General features: G+C 43.0%; 4 protein-coding genes and 2 non-coding genes across 9 annotated transcripts in view; 5 read left to right on the top strand and 1 right to left on the bottom strand.

Annotated features, from left to right (window-relative positions):
• Positions 1 to 2,947: 2,947 nt before the first annotated feature.
• Positions 2,948 to 5,169, top strand: emg1 (EMG1 N1-specific pseudouridine methyltransferase). The gene is made up of 5 exons (XM_048260995.1): positions 2,948 to 3,358; positions 3,603 to 3,704; positions 3,919 to 4,060; positions 4,238 to 4,446; positions 4,606 to 5,169. The coding sequence occupies exons 1-5, from the start codon at positions 3,209 to 3,211 to the stop codon at positions 4,717 to 4,719; spliced, it is 717 nt and encodes a 238-aa protein (XP_048116952.1). The 5' UTR covers positions 2,948 to 3,208; the 3' UTR covers positions 4,720 to 5,169.
• A 48-nt stretch (positions 5,170 to 5,217) lies between these two features.
• On the bottom strand, positions 5,218 to 7,855 carry gtf3c6 (general transcription factor IIIC, polypeptide 6, alpha; the record flags this gene model as incomplete). Its single annotated transcript, XM_048260580.1, has 4 exons — positions 5,218 to 5,611; positions 5,776 to 6,068; positions 6,286 to 7,474; positions 7,745 to 7,855. Coding segments are annotated over 2 exons (618 nt in total), but the record flags the coding sequence as incomplete, so codon positions are not given.
• Positions 7,792 to 14,194, top strand: nop2 (NOP2 nucleolar protein homolog (yeast)). 3 transcript variants are annotated; one of them, XM_048260992.1, is made up of 16 exons: positions 7,792 to 7,952; positions 8,480 to 8,605; positions 8,720 to 8,759; positions 8,913 to 8,977; positions 9,092 to 9,354; positions 9,704 to 9,941; positions 10,087 to 10,286; positions 10,442 to 10,531; positions 10,632 to 10,719; positions 10,867 to 11,007; positions 11,197 to 11,336; positions 11,636 to 11,725; positions 11,939 to 12,061; positions 12,722 to 12,819; positions 12,922 to 13,058; positions 13,305 to 14,194. In XM_048260992.1, exons 2-16 carry the CDS (start codon positions 8,500 to 8,502, stop codon positions 13,670 to 13,672), a joined length of 2,187 nt encoding a protein of 728 aa, XP_048116949.1. In that variant the 5' UTR covers positions 7,792 to 7,952; positions 8,480 to 8,499; the 3' UTR covers positions 13,673 to 14,194. The 3 variants fall into 3 exon arrangements, with proteins under 3 accessions (XP_048116949.1, XP_048116950.1, XP_048116951.1); XM_048260993.1 differs by lacking the exon at positions 7,792 to 7,952 and having other exon boundaries at positions 8,913 to 8,976; positions 9,090 to 9,354; XM_048260994.1 differs by lacking the exons at positions 7,792 to 7,952; positions 8,480 to 8,605; positions 8,720 to 8,759 and having other exon boundaries at positions 8,961 to 8,975; positions 9,088 to 9,354.
• A 676-nt stretch (positions 14,195 to 14,870) lies between these two features.
• ncapd2 (non-SMC condensin I complex, subunit D2) overlaps positions 14,871 to 20,119 on the top strand; it is a 42,839-nt gene continuing 37,590 nt past the window's right edge. Inside the window, exons 1-10 of one of the 2 annotated variants that reach the window (XM_048261547.1) lie at positions 14,871 to 14,979; positions 15,443 to 15,580; positions 15,691 to 15,766; positions 15,869 to 15,927; positions 16,225 to 16,400; positions 16,910 to 17,052; positions 17,522 to 17,649; positions 18,377 to 18,500; positions 18,662 to 18,809; positions 19,422 to 19,619. In XM_048261547.1, the coding sequence (XP_048117504.1) occupies positions 15,463 to 15,580; positions 15,691 to 15,766; positions 15,869 to 15,927; positions 16,225 to 16,400; positions 16,910 to 17,052; positions 17,522 to 17,649; positions 18,377 to 18,500; positions 18,662 to 18,809; positions 19,422 to 19,619 (1,170 nt within the window). In that variant the 5' untranslated portion in view covers positions 14,871 to 14,979; positions 15,443 to 15,462. The remainder of the gene's footprint in view (positions 14,980 to 15,442; positions 15,581 to 15,690; positions 15,767 to 15,868; positions 15,928 to 16,224; positions 16,401 to 16,909; positions 17,053 to 17,521; positions 17,650 to 18,376; positions 18,501 to 18,661; positions 18,810 to 19,421; positions 19,620 to 20,119) is intronic. The other variant, XM_048261548.1, reaches the window with a different exon arrangement.
• LOC125306661 lies at positions 16,465 to 16,760 on the top strand. Its single transcript, XR_007195591.1, has one exon. It is a non-coding gene; the product is annotated as a small nucleolar RNA U85 (small nucleolar RNA).
• Positions 19,797 to 20,110, top strand: LOC125306662. The gene has a single exon (XR_007195592.1). It is a non-coding gene; the product is annotated as a small nucleolar RNA U85 (small nucleolar RNA).

The following is a 20,119-nucleotide window of genomic DNA, read 5'->3' as shown; positions in this document are numbered from 1 at the left end:
CTCCACAGCACTATTATAAAGCAGAAGAGCCTGATCAGCTGGAGACTTCGCTCACTGCCATGCACAACTGACAGACTGAGGAATTTTGTCCCCAGGGCCATTGAACTGTTCAATGCTTCACTTAAGGGTAGAGGAGAGATAGACTTCTCTGCATAGTCTGTCTGCCTCTCCACCTTCTCCATGTTTGTGTACGTACTGTCCACTAGCCTACTGTTACTGCTACACTGTTTACATGCTGTACATGCTACATGCTATATTAGCACATATGCATAACCCCTCCCTCCCTCCCTCCCACAGCCTGGATTGTGGCCGTACTTGATGCTTACCTTATACTTAATACTTGACCAATGGCTGTAACCCTATTACCTCAACCTACTCTTGAACTAATATACATGTAGTTTTTTTTTTATATTACCTTGTCTACATTATACATAATTCTACTTACCAGCATTACCAGCATAAACTAAATATGTCCATATTTAGTTTATGCTGGTCTCTAGACTTTATATTCTTGCACTGTTGGACTCTCTAATTTGCACCATCACCATGACACTCACTCTCATAGAGCACCTTACAATGCACACTGAATTGCAGGCCCAGTCCCTCCCCCGTCTGCCCAGTCCCTCCCCTGTCTGCATTAAAAAGGTTGTTTAATCATAATGTGCATGTCGATAGTTCCAGAACATCCATGTTTCACTTTAGCTAATTTTAATTTCAATTAAAGGAACCCCGAGCTATCTGACCAACTGCTTGTGATGTGTAGTTTTTTTTTACCCATATTGTCGATATATTACAATGAGATGAAAAAACACGTTTTTTGAGGAACATGGAATATTAAACGTGAACAACCTTTCATGATATTGCAAGAAAACAACCACACCGGGTCATTTTTGACAAACTTATGCATCTATGGGTTAATGTGGTAAAGTCTTGTAGCTTTGTAACTACCATTGGATTCCCTGACCCTAAAAATGCAGGTTTAGCAGTTAAAATCAACATTTTAGCTTATTCAGAAGCCGAGATATTACAAATTAAAGTTTTACGGCAGCCATTTTTTAAAAAATCAATATGGCAGCCACATAAACATCTGGGCAAATGCAAACATTGATTTTCTGACTCCTTATACAATAACCTTTACAAAAATGTATAGTTTACATAATCCCCAAAAACTTCCCACAAAAACACATTGCACCTGACTGAGTAGCGCTGTCAGAAACTAATGAGTCTCTGCAGGCGTAATGGAACCAACTTTTATCTCGTAAATTACCCCTGAATGGGCATACGAATACGAAAATTCTACAGTATGTTCTTTACTCATAAAACGAGGCATCGAAAAGTTTGTAAGTACACCAGTTTATTTAAATAACACTTGCCTGATGGATGCTACTATCTGCTACTATACCGCAGCGTCGACGTTACTTCTGTGATTTGGGAAAAGCCCTTAAAAGTCCTGGCAGGATGCATGCATAAGGATGTAGATCCAGGAATGCACTAATATTTTGTTCGTAGTACCAGTTTGTAACAATTATTAGTTAACACTAAGTTGTAAACACTTCGGAAAAATATATATTAAAAACTGGATATACCAAAAAACGTTGATGTAATCGCTTCCTGCCAGGACTTTTACGGGCTTTTCCCAAATCACGAAAGTAAAGTCCACGCAGCAGATAGTAGCATCCATCAGGCAAGTGTTATTTAAATAAACTCCTGGTGTACCTACAAACTTTTCAATGCCTCGTTTTATGAGTAAAGAACGTAGTTGTACTACTGTAGAAGTTTCGTACCATTCAGGGCATTATTAGTGGGGTAATTTACGAGAAAAGTTGGTTCCATTACGCCTGCAGAAACTCATTAGTTACCGACAGCGCTACTCGACCAGGGTTCAAGGGAAAACAGGTTCTGGGAGGGTGTTTGGCTCGGGGTCATGGTGCAAAGGACCCTAGGGTGAAATTACTCCGAACCATCGCTTTAAATAAGACAGATGTAGGCTACTGACAGGAGAAGTCTGTGACGACCATACACAAGGAAAGCATTTTCAGCAGGTATCAATTTTTACCCATTTCACCAAGTTCATGATCCAGGTGTCTATTGTCATACATCTGTCCTTTTGCAACCCCATATAGGCCACAAGAACACATAGGCTCATTCGACTTCACGCAGCGCTGCGCAGATCTGGTTGAACGTGTTGCATGCTAACATGCATAACTCTATAGGGAGGGAAAGTGAAACCAGCGCCCCAAGTGGTTGCGTTCCTATCGAAGAGCAGCTCCAATGTTAAGTCCCATAGACCTATTTTAAAAAATATATTGTGAAGCCAAATCAGCGATGTTATCCACCAAAAATATTTTTCAGTGTCTATACAGTAATAATATTCTAACTGTGAAAATATCAGACCCTATTTTGCCTTATTTAAGAAAATCGAAATTGCTCCTTTTGTTTCATAAACGAACTACAAAAGAAGTCACGTGACTTTACCCTTCAACGTTACTCACGGTAGCATGGTTTGTTTATTAGCCTGGTTAGCATTGACACTTAACACTTACAGCTAGCTCTTCATGTGAGTAGAAGCACAACACCAGTTATCCTGACATAAAGGTTATCACCACGCGGTTTACATCACGTTCCGTTATTGCAAAAATATGTTAAGCCAGTTAAGCAAATTGCGTATTGATCAGTTAGAGATTAAGCGCTCAAACAAGTGACGTCACATGCAGCTGTAGTTCCATATCACCGTGTTACGACAAAAACTCAAAACAATTAAACTGATCCTAAAAATAAGGTATGACCACTTGAAGCAATAGAGGTGACCCCAGTGCCTAACATATGGAAGGCATTAAATTAAGATCCCAATGTGCACCGAGATATATTTTTTTCTAAAAAAAAAAAATCCCATCCACTCCGCTACTCTAGGAACGCAACCACTAGATGGCGATGAGATTACTTTCCCTCCCTATGTTATCATAACATAATTGGGATCACAGTATTTTGTAACCTACACAACTAAACAAACATTGTACCAGTGCAGTTCACCGTCAGAATTCAAATAAACGACATAGAAATAAATAGTGTACAGGAGTCAGTCAGCCCAGCACAGCAGTGTGAAGAAAGTATCTGACGACCCCAGAGCCAACCGGAGCCAACAGGACTTCACTTCACCTCCCGCTAAATGACGTAGATTATATGCGCCACTGTTGACTTTGAGGAAAAAATGGCAGCGCGCAGTGGCGATAAGCGTGGTCTGGAACATTTAGACGAATATGAACCAAAACGAGTCAAATTGCCACAACGCCTTCAAGATCGGATGACAGAAAGGCGACTTGTTGTAATCCTTGAGGGAGCTACGCTTGAAACTGTAAAGGTAAAATGTGTGATATAAACTAAACTTGAATTTAGTTAGCTTGCTAATTCTAATTAGCTGGTACGATAGTCACCATGGAAAGATCCTTTATTGCTTCTAGGTCTATATGCCAATATCATAAGGCAGGTGTGTTGTTTAAATGCTGACGATTCGGTCGCACGACTTAAGTTACGTAGATGTTACTAATTACTGTTTAATTTACTGTTACTATTTACTAATAACAAGCATTATGTCTAACTTGCAGGTGGGTAAAACATTTGAGTTGCTTAACTGCGATCAACACAAGAGTATGATCCTAAAGAATGGAAGAGACCCAGGAAAGATCCGACCAGATATAACACATCAGGTAATGTGTTGTACATCATGAACTTGTCAAATAAAACTAGATCGTCAGACTCTGCCTTCTACACACAAAGTGTTTGCAAGTCAGAGATGGGCTCTACAAAGTCTGCAGTACTAGAAATGAGTGTTGTACAAAATGCATATTTGATTCTTTAATTGGCAAATAAAATTATTTGCCCTTTTAATGTAATCATGAACTTGTAAACTTTTCTCCTCAGTGCTTATTAATGCTATTGGACAGCCCATTGAACAGGGCTGGGCTTCTACAAGTCTACATTCACACGGAGAAGAACGTCTTAATAGAAATCAACCCTCAAACACGTATTCCACGCACATTTGCTCGATTCTGCGGCCTCATGGGTAAGGATTACATTTCCTCCACAACATTGTGATAGGAATTTATAATGTGTGCCTGTACTGCATCACCAAACACCAGTCTAAATGGTAACATACATTAAACACATGTGCTTTCTGAATGTTGAGATGTGAGAATCATAATGCATCAATTTCTGCTCGCTCCATTGTCTACCTTCACAGTACAGCTGCTGCATAAACTGAGCGTACGAGCCGCTGACGGACCACAGCGTCTTTTGAGGACCATCAAGAACCCCGTTTCTGATCACCTGCCTCCAGGATGCCCCCGCATTGGCACCTCTTTCTCTTCAGGCGATGCCGTGGCTGCACAGACTGTCGTGCCTGAAGAAGGACCAGCAGCGGTGGTGATTGGGGCTTTTGCTCACGGCGCAGTAAGTTCTCCTATTAAATAGCCCTCACTTTAGTGGAACTGTAGTTTTCACTTTGTCAAAATAAACTTTTTTTTTATGCTGCAGAATCATTTGCGACTTTATTTTTCTGTCAATCCCTTGTCATATGTAATGTCCCAACCCTTCCTTCCTGTCCTGTAGGTGGATGTGGATTATACAGAGAAGACCGTGTCCATTAGTAACTACCCTCTATCTGCTGCCCTTACCTGTGCAAAGATGTGTTCAGCCTTTGAAGAGGTTTGGGGTGTGTTGTGACCTGACAAGCCAGACCTATGTTTCTCCAGGAAGTAAAGATGGACTACATTATTTGCAAAGGACTACATTTTTTGCAAATAATTTGATAACAAAGGCAGTGGTATAACTGCCTTGATTCTTGCTCACCCTGAACTGTCATTTGGTGCATCTTAGTTTGTTTTTATATGTGGGTGCCCTTAAAGGATTAGATGATTTGTGGTTCCAGATAAAGCAGCTACTGGAATTTCATAATGGAACAATGCAAGTCTATCAAAGGCCAGCTCCCCAGATATGCTAGAGCACAGCCAACAGGGGAAGTACATTACAATGACCTAATACCAGTTAAAGTAAACATGTATTATGTGCTCAAGATATTGGTACCTTTTCAACTGAATTCCACGGATGATTTGTTTTGAGGAAACTGTTGCTCCATGGGCCAAATAAACACTTGTTTCTTTATTTTATATTCAATGTTAACTTTCTTGTCATGATTTCCAATATTTGAAGGGTACACAAAGCTGTTATCAAAGTTTTTATTGTTTATAGCCACAAAAGTAAGCCATATTTCACAATGTTAGTTGTCAAATGATCTGGCATAAATCTAGTTGTATTATCTCCTATTTTTTCTGGTTGCTTTCGTTTTGCCTTCCCCGCCTTTCTTCTTTGGACTGTTCTTGACTCGTTTTGCCGGTGATGCTCTGGCCTTTGGTTTAGCATTTCTCACTGTCTCAGCAGACTTTTCTCCTGGCATGGCCTTGCTGGTTGGTTTATCTCTGCTGGCTGCTTTAGAGGGCGCCTCTGTAGATCTCTCTGTTGCTGCGCTAAGCTGAGCCACTGGGCTTTCCTTCACCACTTTACCTGCCTCTTTCCTTCTTGCAGCCCTTGTCCGGATTCTCTTCTCACTTGTTAATTTCTGTGTAACCACAAGCACCGGAATTAATAATTCATTATATAGCAGCCATTCAGTTTACTGCTAACATGATATCTTGATCAAGCCTAGTGACATAATGTTTACCATTAACAAAACAGAAGATAGACCTAATAATCCATTCATAGAGCAACTTTGAAAGTTGTTACCTTTGTGTTAAACCTATATGACTCTGTTCCTTTTCCAGAGGTTTGCAAAAGAGTTTCCGTCCTCACAAGTCCCCTCACTACCTTATTCACTTGTGAATTGTTTTTGCTCACGTCATAACCGCCAGCAGCCAGAGCCTTCTTGAGCTCTACCATGGATATGCACCCCTGGCTTTTGCACTGCGCTATTACTTGCAGGATGAGATCAGAAACGCGTGGGACCAACTTTGGCCTCTCACTGGATGTGGCTTTCGCAATTGCATCAGCCTGGTGTTTTAACAAACCAACTGGGGTCTCTTGTTAAAGAAGAAAAAAAGAAACAAATATAGCCATAACGTTACCATTACTATCTATTGTTAAACAAACCTCATCTTAACAGTAACTCAAATTATCCTGAGTCACATGATAAAACCCTTACAAAAATAACTGCAGTTATTATATAACGGTAACGTTAAGTTCACGTTAATAACGGTGAATAATAATAACGCCAGATGCAATTAACGTTATACTAACTTGGTAAATCTTTGTTTCCTTGAACTCCTTCTTTCTGTTGAATTGCTTTCTTCAACATCTGACCCAACCGTTTCGCCCCTGCTTTTCCAAGACCACGATGTCCCATTTGTCTGCCAGAGCGGGGCTTCATGTCACTCTTACTTCCAGTAGAATTAGCTTTAGTTTCCCGAGGCCCCATGTCTATTTTGTTTTTAAGAACTTTAACACCTCTCTCGCCGGTTCCTCGACTAGGTTTAGCCATATTAGAATGCAATATGGCTTTGCATCAAGACGTGTGGTCAGTTGTAAGTCTCCCTAGCTTTATGCACTAACGCAGCGTTTTTTATAATACGAGAATGTTGAAAATTTACACAAAAACACAAATGTTATGGTAACGGTTCTTTCATACCCATGGTAACGGCTATTCTTGATTGGAACGAGTTGCAAGAACTGAACGCCAAACGCGCATGTTGATGTAGTTCTAATGTGCAGGCTATGCTTCCAGGTTTTCACACCGTACCAAACAGTTAATTACAAAAGTCATTAACAATATTTTTTTAATAAAAGGTTATGTGAAAATACTGCTAATTTTATAAGACACAAATGAGATACCGTTAATTTGGGGATATTGTAAAGGTTTTTCCTTTGCTCCATAATGAATGCCCCAGATAGAACATAATGTATTAACGCCCTGCTGTCCATATCAGTTGTTGTCTGGATTGTCCCCCATGGATGACTGTTCCCTTTCCATCCCTTCGGGGTCTGAATCTGAACTGGCACCTAAAGCATCAGCATCAGCTCCATCTGGCGCTATATGATCCTTTCCAAAGCTGCAGATAATACTAGTGAATCTGTCGCTTGGATTCCCTTCACTCAGGGCGAGAGTCTCTATGCCAACAGAAACGGGCTCTTCTTCTTTCTTCTCCGTCAAGAAGGTTCTTTGCATCATAAGTTTCTTCATGGTGTGGCATTTATATTTAAGGTCCGGATTTCCAGCATCTCCTTGTTCCTCCAGTATCACACAAGTGCCCAACGCGTCTTCATAATTTCCAGCAAAGACATATCTTCCCACCTGCATAATTGGCTGGTCACTGTCGATATCCACAATCTTGCATTTGCCTCGGCATTTAGTCAGAAATTCTGAGTTTATAATCCCCGACAGCTCCGCAACAACAAGCTGCTCCTCTTCCTCCCATTCATCCATCTCCTGCTTTGGGAAATAAAACAAAACATTTAATTAGCCTGGACAGCTTTTAAGCTAACGTTAGCAGGTCATTTGGACCAAACACTAAATAAAACAAAGGCCCTAGGACCTTTTATAATTTCAACACATATCGCTTTGGATTTGGCTATAAATCTGTCTGCATGGTGTAAGTCTACGTGAAGCCAACAGGCTGTATATACAAAATAATTTAAATGACCTGAACCTAATTTGACACAATCCACAACGATTAGTCCACAACTCCACAGCATACCCTACCAGCTTTATCCTTACGCAAATGGTCTGCGACGGAAACAGTTTTCGTTTCCGGAAAACGTGTGTTGAGAGTCGCGTGCGTGTTCGTGTAACCGTGCTGAATACATGCTGCGTTCAACCTATACTGTTTAGTTTAATTGTTGAATATTGGCTCTAGAAGTAGTGGCTCTAGAAGAGACGCTCAAATTATTGCTATCTCTTCCCCGACCACGTAAGTATCATATCATATGTTTGAGCTCCTTTATTTTCTCAACATGATCTAAGTTGTCAACGCAAGTTAACACACAGCTGTAGCTCTAGTTAGCAAAGCAGCTAGCAAGCCAGAGTAGTAAGTTAGTCTGTTGTTAACCATTTTTTTTTTAGAGTTGTGCATTTCAATCAGGTCATCATGTTTCTTGCCTTTTTGTAGTGGTTTGAAAGTTCTTATTAAGTTGTTTGTCATTTTGTTGAATACATAACAGCGGCATACCTTGTGATGCATTTAACATTAAGCTGAATGCTAGGGGGGCACTCACAGCTTTAGAAGATACAGTTAACTCGGTTGTTCAGTTCCACATGTTTGTTAGCCGGCTTGAAAGAAGGACTTATACTCATCGAGAATCACTTTGAATACCCATAAACAATTGAATGTGTCCTGAATAAATAAAACATGATCCAGTTGTGGTCTGATTTCAGTGGGCAGAATATCCCTGGAATACTTAATTGGACCCCTTGACCTGATTTGGATTCTTTTGACAGTTCCCAACTAGGTGTCAGCCATGGGCAGGAAATTAGACCCCACGAATAAGACAAAGCGAGGACTGGGACGCAAGTCCAGGAAGCAGAAAGGAGCAGAGACAGAGCTGTCCAAGTTTTTAACCAACGGTAAGAGATTCTGACCAGGCATACAATCATCCCAAGTATTCTCCTCTAAAATGTATACATCATTTGACATTTCCTAATTTTACATCCCTCATGGTTTGGCTATTTGTCTTACAGAGGATGATTCTAAAAGGTTGTCTAGTCACGGCAGAAAAAGGTGAGAGTCCAGAAGGCATGATGTACATATCATTTGTAACTGTTCATTATAAACTAAAGTTAATTGTACAAATATATGTGTGTGTTTCTGAACAACTTCATTGAACTTGCAATTTAGAGCTTGTTTAACAGTATAAATGTGAACTTTCTTCAGAGCTGCAAAACGCGCGACAGTCAAAGAATCCAAGGCTGCCATCACTGAAAAGAAGCAAAAAAAAGGTCAAATCAGAAATTTACTTCTCTGTTCATGGCCATAAACTTGATAAAAAGTTCATAAGGACTAACCTGTGTCATTTGTTGTATGAATGTTTTCTTTCTGTCTTTTGCCTACAGGTTTCACTGATGAGAACAGTGCGTGGCTAAAACCAGCAAAGCTGAAACGAAAAATGGAGCAGTCAGTTGATGATGAAGATGACGACAGTGAAAGTGAATGGGAATTAGAAGAAGATGAGGAGAAAGCTGAAAAAATTGTAAAAGGAGGTGATGACAAAGCCGTTGAAGATGACCGTGGTGAGGGAGAAGACGATGATGATGATGATGATGATATGGTGGATGACTATGGAGCAGATGGAGATGAAGGCAGCGATGGGGAGGAGGTAAACGTACCATTTGAATCTCACTGGAGTTGTTCAGAAATTTTGGGCCAAATGTATGAAGTGTTCTTCTCTTTTGACATGTCAGTGATATAAATGAACCATCTGTGATTTAAAATGACAGTGGAACATGTCAGCCGTTCGCGGGGACTTGTTTTACAGGTGTCAAGTTAGTTGTCAGGGCAGTTGGACAGAATTGATGAATTGTGCTGAAGGGGATTTAGAATCTTAGTTGATGGGAATAATCTAAAGTTTAGTTTGCCCGTCTTCACAGAAAGTTCTTCATGTCTCAATAATGTCTTTCCCCTGTCCTTTCGTTCTTCATGTCTCAATAATGTCCTTTCTTCCACAGCTGCTTCCTATTGAGAAAGCTGCTCGGAAACAAAAGGCAAAAAAAGAAGCCCTGGAAGAAGAGAGTGATGATGATGATGACGACGACGACGATGATGATGATGATGATGATGATGATGATGATGATGAAGGTGACGCAGAAAAAGATGATGAGATGGAAGGTGATGACGCTTTACAGATCAACATGGATGAGATGGACAAGTTTAAGCTTCCTGGGGCAGAGGATAGACAGAAAGAAGGTAAGACCCTCTGTAACCACTAATCAGCTCAAGCTATAGTTTCACTTTACAATAAACTCCATCACCTTATTATGCAGAGAATCCTTTGATCTATATATACACGCAAGACAATTTCTCAAGGTTGTACTGTTTGTTTTCTTTTTAGGAATTCTTCCTTTAGACCTGCAAACCATTCACCAGAGGATCAAGGATAACATCGACGTTCTCACCCACTTTGCTCAGAAGAGGGAGGAAGGGAAGGAGAGGTCGGAGTACCTCACCCTTCTCAAGTCAGATCTTTGCACGTACTACAGTTATAACGACTACCTTATGGGCAAACTCATGGACCTCTTCCCCTTGTCTGAAGTAAGTGTGTGTGTGTGTGTGTGTGTGTGTGTGTGTGTGTGTGTGTGTGTGTGTGAGAGAGAGAGAGCTCATTACTAGAACTACTGGTTCAAGATTGAGTTTGAGAATCTGAAAGGCTTTGATTCTAAATGTCTTTAATCAATCTTTGTGAACAGCTGGTTGATTTCCTGGAGGCCAATGAAATCCAGCGACCGGTCACTATTAGAACAAACACACTGAAGACCAGGAGGAGGGACTTGGCTCAGGTTAGGACACCATCTATGGGCTCATTTCTAGAAACTCACATAAACCTGAAGTTAAACGGTGTTGAATGCAACTGTATGGTCTGATGTGTTTTGCCTGCAGGCTCTCATCAACAGAGGGGTGAATCTGGACCCACTGGGAAAATGGTCAAAAGTTGGCTTGGTCATTTTTGACTCCTCTGTCCCCGTCGGTTAGTTATGTCAATCATTTTTCAATCCATGACTTTTGAGTCAGTGAACACTTTTTTTTTTTTTTTCTTTCCTGGTAAAGCCAGATAACAAACAAAAGTTTTGAAAAGTTTTGTTTACCCAAACGTTTTTATTATCCATCTGCTCAGGTGCAACTCCAGAGTACCTGGCCGGGCATTACATGCTGCAGGGAGCGTCCTCTCTCCTGCCTGTCATGGCGCTCTCTCCCCAGGAGGGGGAGTCCATCCTCGACATGAGCTCTGCTCCGGGAGGCAAAACTACATATATGGGTGAGCAGTCAGACCATCACTCACTCACTCAAGACTATTTGTCATTATATCATCTGTCCATGTATTTGAGGGAGCTGATGTTGATTTGCTGTCTTGGAGCAGTGTGTATGATGTGTGAAGGTTTTTACTCTAAAAAGAGTAGCATCCTATTCTGACCGTCCTGCGCCGGTGTGAATCTTTGCCCTGCAGCCCAGCTGATGAAGAACACTGGGGTCATCGTGGCAAACGATGCAAATGTTGACCGACTGAAAAGTGTGGTGGGAAACATGCACCGCTTGGGTGTCACAAACGCCATCGTCTGCAACTACGATGGAAGGCAGTTCCCAAAGGTCAGTCACTAATGGCGCAGGGTCAGGACGTGGACAGCATAGTGATGGTCAGGCTATTCAGCCTGCTTCTACAGCCAATCAGTGTCTCGCTTTTTATTTAGTTTTAGACTTTCTAGAGTGATGATGTCAGTTTCAATGCGAATCAATATTGGGACATTCACTTCTGCCAAGTATTGGTCAGTTTGAATACATTGCGGCAGCTGAAAGCTTGTTTGTCTTGCGTAGGTAATGGGAGGATTTGACCGGGTGTTGGCCCCTGTTTACATTGCGGCAGCTGAAAGCTTGTTTGTCTTGCGTAGGTAATGGGAGGATTTGACCGGGTGTTGCTGGATGCCCCATGCGCTGGAACAGGAGTCATCTCCAAAGATCCCTCAGTGAAGACCAATAAGGTATTTTTAAAACCTACACCTTTCATGGCCTATGATGGTGCAAGGTGCTAACCACAAATCCGAACACAACTCCTGGGTTTGATTTCCAGGGGTCACATGAGGGCTACTAATGAAAATGTATCTGTTTTGTTAATTGTTGTGGATAAAAGTGTCGGGTAAACGTGAGCGAACGTTAAATGTGTTCTTAAAATCATGACTCATCTTGCCTCTCAGGATGATTCGGACATCCTGCGCTCTGCACACCTGCAGAAGGAGCTCCTGCTGTCGGCCATCGACTCGGTCAACGCAGACTCGCAAACGGGCGGCTACCTGGTCTACTGCACCTGCTCCATCACGGTAAGACACACCTGGTCTACTGCACCTGCTCCATCACGGTAAGACACACCTGGTCTACTGCACCTGCTCCATCACGGTAAGACGCACCTGGTCTACTGCACCTGCTCCATCACGGTAAGACACACCTGGTCTACTGCACCTGCTCCATCACGGTAAGACACACCTGGTCTACTGCACCTGCTCCATCACGGTAAGACGCACAGCCCTAACCAATCTGCTTCAGTGAAGTCCACATTTGCTGGCTAAGGATGTAGCTCATGAGCATGGATCCAAATTAAATTGAAAGTTACAGTAGGTCATTCCACATCATAAAACTCACAACAAAATGTGAGCTGATGCTGGCACAACAGTAACATTTTACAGAGAGATGGCAACATTTGAAAAAGTTTGAAAAAGACAGATGACTCACTTTTCACTTTTCTAACAGAATATTACTACAGTTGAAACACTACGACACTGTGACTGCAGTCATTTTTCACAATGCAGTTGAAACACTCTTGACACTGCAGTCATTATAACACTACAGTTAAAACACTGACACTGCAGCCATTATAACACCACAGTTGAAATCACGGTATGGGTTAAGGGTGTCTTTAAATTCTAACAAAGTTTCCAAAGCAAGCAGTTGCTAATGAGTGTATTGCTGTGTGTTTTGTGCAGGTGGAGGAGAATGAGTGGGTGGTGGACTACGCGCTAAAGAAGAGACATGTGAAACTGGTGCCCACCGGCCTGGACTTTGGCAAAGAGGGCTTCACCAGGTAATGCAGCCCCATGGCCTCAGTACTCGCTCTGCTGAAGGGTTCTTTTGTTTGTGGTGGTGTAGCATACGAGTGAATAAACGTGTTCAACATTTCCCTCAGATTTAAAGAGCGGCGTTTCCACCAGTCTTTGAGTCTCGCACGGCGCTTTTACCCTCACCTGCACAACATGGACGGCTTCTTTGTGGCAAAGTTCAAGAAGATCTCCAACACTGTTCCCACGGCTCCTGCCAACACAGGTAACGGACACCACCTCAGTTCACGCCACTTGATCCTCTAAAATGACACATTTCAATTGGAAGAGACATGACCTTTACTAGTTTCAGATAAGTTATTCCATATTTCCATTTTCAGTATATACATTTCAGTTCAGCAGTAAGAGATTATTGCTTTGTGAGCCAATTCTGATTATTGTAACTTGATTAAGAGATTTTAGTTTTTATGTTGCGTCATATCTGAACATTGCCTCTCTCTGTAACCCTCAGAGGAGGAGGTGGAGCCTGCTGAGGCGGAGGTGTGTGTTCCTGCCGAGGAGAGCTCTGCCGTGGACATCAAAGAAGAGAAGGCCGGTAAGGCTACACAGGGGAAGAGTCAGCCTGCCAAGAAGTCAGCCAAGCCTCCAAAAGCCCCACAGGGTAAAGGCCAGCCAGGCAAAACGGCAGCCAAAGCTAACGGCGAGCCTGCGAAACCCGCCGAAGAAAAGAAACTGGGCTCTTTGAAGAAGAAAGACAAACCGAGCGGCCCGAAAAAAGCCAAAATAGCCACGCTGGACGGAGAGGCAGTGAAAAAGGGCGATGAGGTGAAAAAGGGCGATGAGGTCAAAAAGAAGAAGGGAACCAAGAGGGTGATGTGACCAAGAAAGAGCCAGGGGCTGAGAAAAAAGAAGGGAGCAGATTTGAAAAGAAGACGCAGAAAAAGAAAAATAAGAGTCCCATGAAAAAGAACAGAATCGGCAAAAATAAATTTAGGAAGCTGAAGAAACTGCTAAATAACGATGAGTCTGTGCTGTAAAGCAAGCCCATTGAGTGAGGATTTGAATGAACTGGTAAAACTCCAGGGCCGTTTTGGCTTCCGAGTCTGTTCTAGATGTTGTCACTGTTTGAGTGGAGTCAGATCGAACTAAAGCCTGCTCCTTAAGACATGCGGGCTGCACCTGAACATCACTGCAACCTGTTCACTATCCATTCCGCTGTACGTTCTCTTTGTGACCTTTGACTGCCACTGGACTTGGATCAACAAGTGACGGCTGTGTGTGGAACAATTTCTATATTAATGTTTATTTTTTAATGTTTTCTCTGGATTATGAGCGTTATGTATGGATCGGTAATATCAGAATTATACAGTGAGTTAATAAACTCTGTGATCCTGTTGGTGACTTTTTTTTTGTTTTTTTTTTTTTACTTGAAAAGCAAACACATGAACTTTAGGTATTAAATATGTAAACTAATGGATGGATGGATGGATGGATGGGATGGATAGATAGATAGATAGATAGATAGATAGATAGATAGATAGATAGATAGATAGATAGATAGATAGATAGATAGATCCCCAGATAGATAGATAGATAGATAGATAGATCAAGATAGATAATAGATAGGTTCAAGAGGGGTGAGAAAAAATGGGTTCCTTCAAGAATGGGGTTCCTTCATTTCTATCAAAGATGCAGTCTGGGATTCTAGTGAAATATTAAATATTTGAGTGTAACCAATGAAATTACACAATTTGAGCCCTGCAAAATCTTTCTGTTAATGGACAGCTGCCAGGCCTGTATACGGACTGTTAAATCTATTTGTATGTCAAATTATGAATAAGAACAAGAGTAGTCTCCAAGGTGGGCAGATTTGAGTGTACATTCAACTGCATTTTCCAAAATTTCAAATGTGGTTGGATAGATTTTTGGTTGTGATTTTTTTATATTGTTGGAACACAGAGCCTTAGGGCTCTCTCTGGTTAAACAGTGCCACCTGGTGGAATAAAAGTTGCAACGCATGAAGTTGCATGAATCGGATCTAGGGAGGCGTGGTAATGACGCATTTCCTTTGGCGGGCTTCCTGGACAAATTCAAAGCTGCAAACCGTTCGCTTCAGTCGCAGTGTTTGTCCAGTTTGAACTGACTCCTCTACTTTTTATTTTAATTATAGCAGCGGAAAAAGGGTGGTGAGTAAACTTGTTCTGATTGATCAGTGTTGGTGTGCAATGATGATAATTTTGGGCTTGGTTAATGTTACTAGAGCAAGTGTTTAGAAACTGCAGGAAGAGTGCTAATGTAAACGTTATGCTAGCTATACTTGCCTATCGATAGCTATCTGCGTTTGTGCCATAACAGACATTCTCTGGCCTTAACATTAGCTACAGATGCCGCTAATACAAATCTAACGTTACTTGAATACAAACGGGGTTTTCTCGTAAGTCTTCCATAGTTAGGTATCTGTTAACCGTTTAGTCCTTTTTTTTTTTTTTTAAAGACGTAACGTTACCATTCTTAGATGGTCTCCGCTTTTGTTTGGGTTTTCAAAACTGCGTAGTAACGTTAGCAAGGTGCGTGCCCTGATAAACAGATGGGAACGTTGCCTAACTTCTGCCTGACCTCACACGGAACATTACCCATCATTTTTGACAGCCATTTTATAGCACGCTGCGATGTCGTGGGAGTTCAATATACCGATCAGCGGCGATGACCTCGTCAAGGCTGGAGGTGTGGACCAGTACGTGGTTCAAGATGTTTTAACTCCAAAAGAGCTGCCCTCTCACCTAAACAGTAAGCATCTGCTATCTGAACCCTTCAAGTGCCCTTTGTGACCCTCGGGCCAAGTGATGCTGATGTTCTGTAGCCCTTCTCTCATTGTGTTGTGTCTGTTTTCAAACAAGGATTTAAACAGGCTCTGCGTAGCCAGGGGCCGCTGAGTATCCTGGAGCATTTTGACACCGCTTACAGCGTGCTGCAGTGAGTAGTTTAGCCTCCAAAGTCTTCTGGCTTTTGTTTAAAGGGGGAAGGCTTTTTTGAATGAGCCATGTTTCATGTATTGACATGCCAACTTATCTTCAGGCACTGGCGAACTCTGGACATGGCTGTGAAGGAGGAAACTTTGGAACTGCTCAGACAAGGTCAGTTTACCAGACATGCAGTACTTGAAACACCTCCCTTCAGTGTGTTGTACTGTCTGTGTGTATAAGCCAGCGTTTGATTTTTTTTTTTAGCAATGTTTGATGTAAACTACATTTGATGCTTTTGAAATGCTGCATTTTCTGGTTGTACAAATATGAACTAACTACAGTAAAACATTGCAGCTAAACAAGTTAAGCAGCCCAAGACTTTTGCACTGTACTGTGTGTGTGTGTGTTGTATATGATGCATATTGTAAGACTAAACCCTCCCTCCCGCTCCCTGTCCTGCTGTGTTAGTGGTCAGAGGCCTGTCGGTGTCTCTGCCCTCCATGCTGGATGCTGGTGTCCTCTCAGCAGAAGACCGCAAGCTGCAGCTCAACGCTGTCAAGATGAGCGTCTTCCTCCTCTGCAAGTTCACGGAGACCCTGGAGAGTGACTCTTACAGGCAGAGCATCATCACGGCCACTGGCAAGGTAAATCCGTCCGACGTGCTTGCTGAGGGATGTGTGACGTACTCGTGCAGGGTGTAGAGTTCATGCCCAGTGAGGAGAACTAGGCACATTTGAGCTCATTGGCTGAGAGGCCATGTTGTCCTGCTTTCTGATTGGTGGGTAATCTTGGTAGAGCAGTGAAGGTTTGCTACTCTGCTGTAAGGGCCCATCTAAAGAAACTAGCAGACACCCCATGTGATCCTCTCTCTTCCAGTCATGAGTGGGAGACAAGGGAACTGCTTACAGTGTGTGTGTGTGTGTGTGTGTCAGTAAGCATGGAATCATGGCACTCTCCATACCAGCCAGTCTGCATTGATGTTGTTCTTTGGTAATCTGAGGGCAATCAGCAATGATCAGAAACATTGCAGCTAACTTTGAAGGGCCTGAAAGTGTCCACGGACATGATGCCAGTTAAGATATAAAGGATGAAGAGGAGCAGAGCTTTCATGTAGAGCTGTGTGTGTGTGTGTGTGTGTGTGTGTTGTTTGCAGGGCGCTAAGAAGAACAGAGGAGGCGAGGGCCTGGTGCAGTGGGACTCGGAGAGGGAGGTGGTCCTGCAGTGCCTGTCCCAGCTCCTGCAGCTGGACGTCCGGTCCCTCTGGAGCCTGTCGCTGGTCGAGGAGGAGTTTGTCAGGTCGCCCCGCACTCCTCTCTCTGCTCCGTTATCTATTCTTGGGTTTACATTTACATCGTTTACATTTACATCGTTTACATTTACATCGTTTACATTTATTCTTTTAGGAGACACTTTTATCCAAAGTGACTTGCAAAGGAATAACATTATAGCTACATGGCAAATGAGCCCTTGGGTACCAATACATACCACTGCCAGCGGATGAGAGTGCAGACGTTTAGCTACTAGTCAAGTGCAGACGTTTAGCTACTAGTGGAGTGTAGTTGAAGGAGATGGTAGAGGTAGGAGGGAAGTTGTTAGATGTTTTTGTTTTTAAATAGTTTTTAAACTTTCATGCTTTGTTGGACTGCAAGACCAGAGTGAAATTGGACAACGCAACACTTTGTGTCAGCGTAAATACAATTAGTGCTTTTTTCTCTCTTTATTTTTGTGTGTGTGTGTGTGTGTGTGTGTGTGTGTGTTGGTACAGCTGTGTGACATGCTGCTGCTACAAGCTTCTGGAGAATCCCACCATCAGCCATGTAAAGAGCAAGCCCACCCGAGACCTGATCATACACCTGCTTGGGGTCATGATCAAGAAGTACAACCACATGTTGGGTCAGTATACAGACATGTGCTGACATGTATAAGCAGTAATGTGTGCAGTGATGTGTTTAGTATTTGGCAGGTACTTTTGTCTAAAGCAGCTTACAATACATAAGCAGTGATGTGTGAGTGGAAGCGCACACACACAGCATTCTGGTGCTGTCATTACTCTGCAAATGTAGGGCATGGTTAGCCTAGAAATCTAGACGCGCCACTAGTGGCAGCAGGGCTAGTCTAGCAACTCTCCGTTGGCTTGTGAGCTCCAGAAATCAAAACTCAATCAGGCCAATTAAATTATGTATAGAGTCGTTAGGTGGGCTTAACATAATGATTGATGGCAGAGTTGCAACGGTTTAGTTTGAATTCCCTGCTACTTGAAAACAAATAAGATGGATGTTGCTGTTGGCGAACAGTGTGACACGAGTTAACGTTTGAACTAGCCAACTAGCTCCGCTGGTGGGAAACGCATGGGACTCATAGCGCTGCCGCTGTCCTATTGCGTGCAGCGGGAATTTGAAAGACAACTGATTATCCTGCCCCTCGGACTGAGCACTGCGGACGGTGAGTGCCCAGACCCTACATTTTTAATGTGCGTCTGGCTCGCCAGGCTAGCGCAGGGCCTCTTCTGCTGTCAATACTCTGCAAGTTTTGATTTGGCGTCATGATTTGAGAGGAGCATCTCTCCCAGTATGATGGTCTGGTTTGTGTTTTATTTAATTATTATTATTTTTAATTACAGGAGCTCGGGTGAAAGTGATTCAGCTCTTGCAGCACTTTGAGCAGCTGGCTGGGGTGTGTGCTCAGGCAGTAGCCACCTGGAGCTCTGAGTTTGGTGTCAAAGCCATCGTTGGAGAAATCATGAGGTAACAGTTGAGCTTTTCTCATAAGTGGAGATGCTCTCAGCACCAAGTTAATGCACAGTTAAAGGCTTTAGAGTTCACTCTTATATCTGTGGTACCTTGAGCATCATGGGGATAAATGTATATTTTTAACTATGTAAGTTTGCTGTGTGTGTGTGTTTCAGGGAGATTGGCCAGAAGTCCAGTGAGGAGCTGAGCAGAGAGGGCTCTGGGGTGAAGGCCTTTTCCAGTTTCCTGTCTGAGCTCAGCACTTTGGTGCCCGAGATCATGATCCCCAACATTAGTGTCATTCTCACACACCTGGAGGGAGAGGTGTGTGTACACACACGCACACATTAAACGTATTAGCCTCTGACCTTTGCTACCTTCACAGATATGCATAGATGATTCTCAGTCACATCTTCATTAAGAGAATCACCTGCACCAGCTTCTCTTGTTTTCATGTATTTAAAAATGTGTGTGTGTGTGTGTGTGTGTGTGTGTGTGTGTGTATATGTATATGTAGCACTAAAAATGTCTGATTTTCTGAGGCACAATAATTGTCTTTGCTCCCTGTATCTGTTTGTCTATTGCACCTGTGGCTCAAGCTGTTGGCGTTCTAGGGTAGCTTTGAACAGGGGTATTTAGCTCGTCACTGCATACGCTAAGGCCAGGGATGCATCTAACCAATATGTAAAGCCGTGCACAACTGAATCACCAACCATGTTGCGTTGGCGTACACGTTGCAAATAGCAGTTCTCTCCCCGTGTACACATTGCAGCCATGTTGCGTCCACGTTGTAGCCATGTTGCGTCCACGTTGCAAATAGCAGTTCTCTCCCCGCGTACACGTTGCAGCCATGTTGCGTCCACGTTGTAGCCATGTTGCGTACACGTTGCAAATAGCAGTTGTCTCCCCGTGACCGCTGGCCTCCTCTTCCTGCAGAGCCCCAGCATGCGCGTGGCCTTGTGCGAGATCCTCGGGGAGGTGCTGGTGCGCATCCTGTCCGGCGACCAGCTGGAGGACTCGGCCCGGGCGGACCGCAACCGCTTCCTGGACACACTGCAGGAGCACATGCACGACACGCACTCCAACGTGCGCACGCACGTCCTCCAGGTGTACGCGCGCATCGTCAACAGCAAGGTGGGACACACGGGCTGCCTGTGGTTGCCGTAGTGATGGAGCATGGGATCAATAGTCATGGGTTCATGTTTGTGGTGGACTTTTCCTAAACTCCACAAGTAAATCACTGCAGTTAGAACAACTTGGGTGATCGTAATTGTGTGTGTGTAATTTAATTGTGCAGGATGTAGAGTTCATGCCCAGTGAGGAGAACTAGGCACATTTGAGCTCATTGGCTGAGAGGCCATGTTGTCCTGCTTTCTGATTGGTGGGTAATCTTGGTAGAGCAGTGAAGGTTTGCTACTCTGCTGTAAGGGCCCATCTAAAGAAACTAGCAGACACCCCATGTGATCCTCTCTCTTCCAGTCATGAGTGGGAGACAAGGGAACTGCTTACATTGTGTGTGTGTGTGTGTGTGTGTGTGTGTGTGTGTGTGTCAGTAAGCATGGAATCATGGCACTCTCCTTACCAGCCAGTTTGCATTGATGTTGTTCTTTGGTAATCTGAGGGCAATTAGCAAT

This window comes from Alosa alosa, chromosome 13 (genome assembly GCF_017589495.1).
Source record: "Alosa alosa isolate M-15738 ecotype Scorff River chromosome 13, AALO_Geno_1.1, whole genome shotgun sequence".
Taxonomy (NCBI): Eukaryota; Metazoa; Chordata; class Actinopteri; order Clupeiformes; family Clupeidae; genus Alosa; species Alosa alosa.
This window is presented reverse-complemented; position numbering and strand designations above follow the sequence as displayed.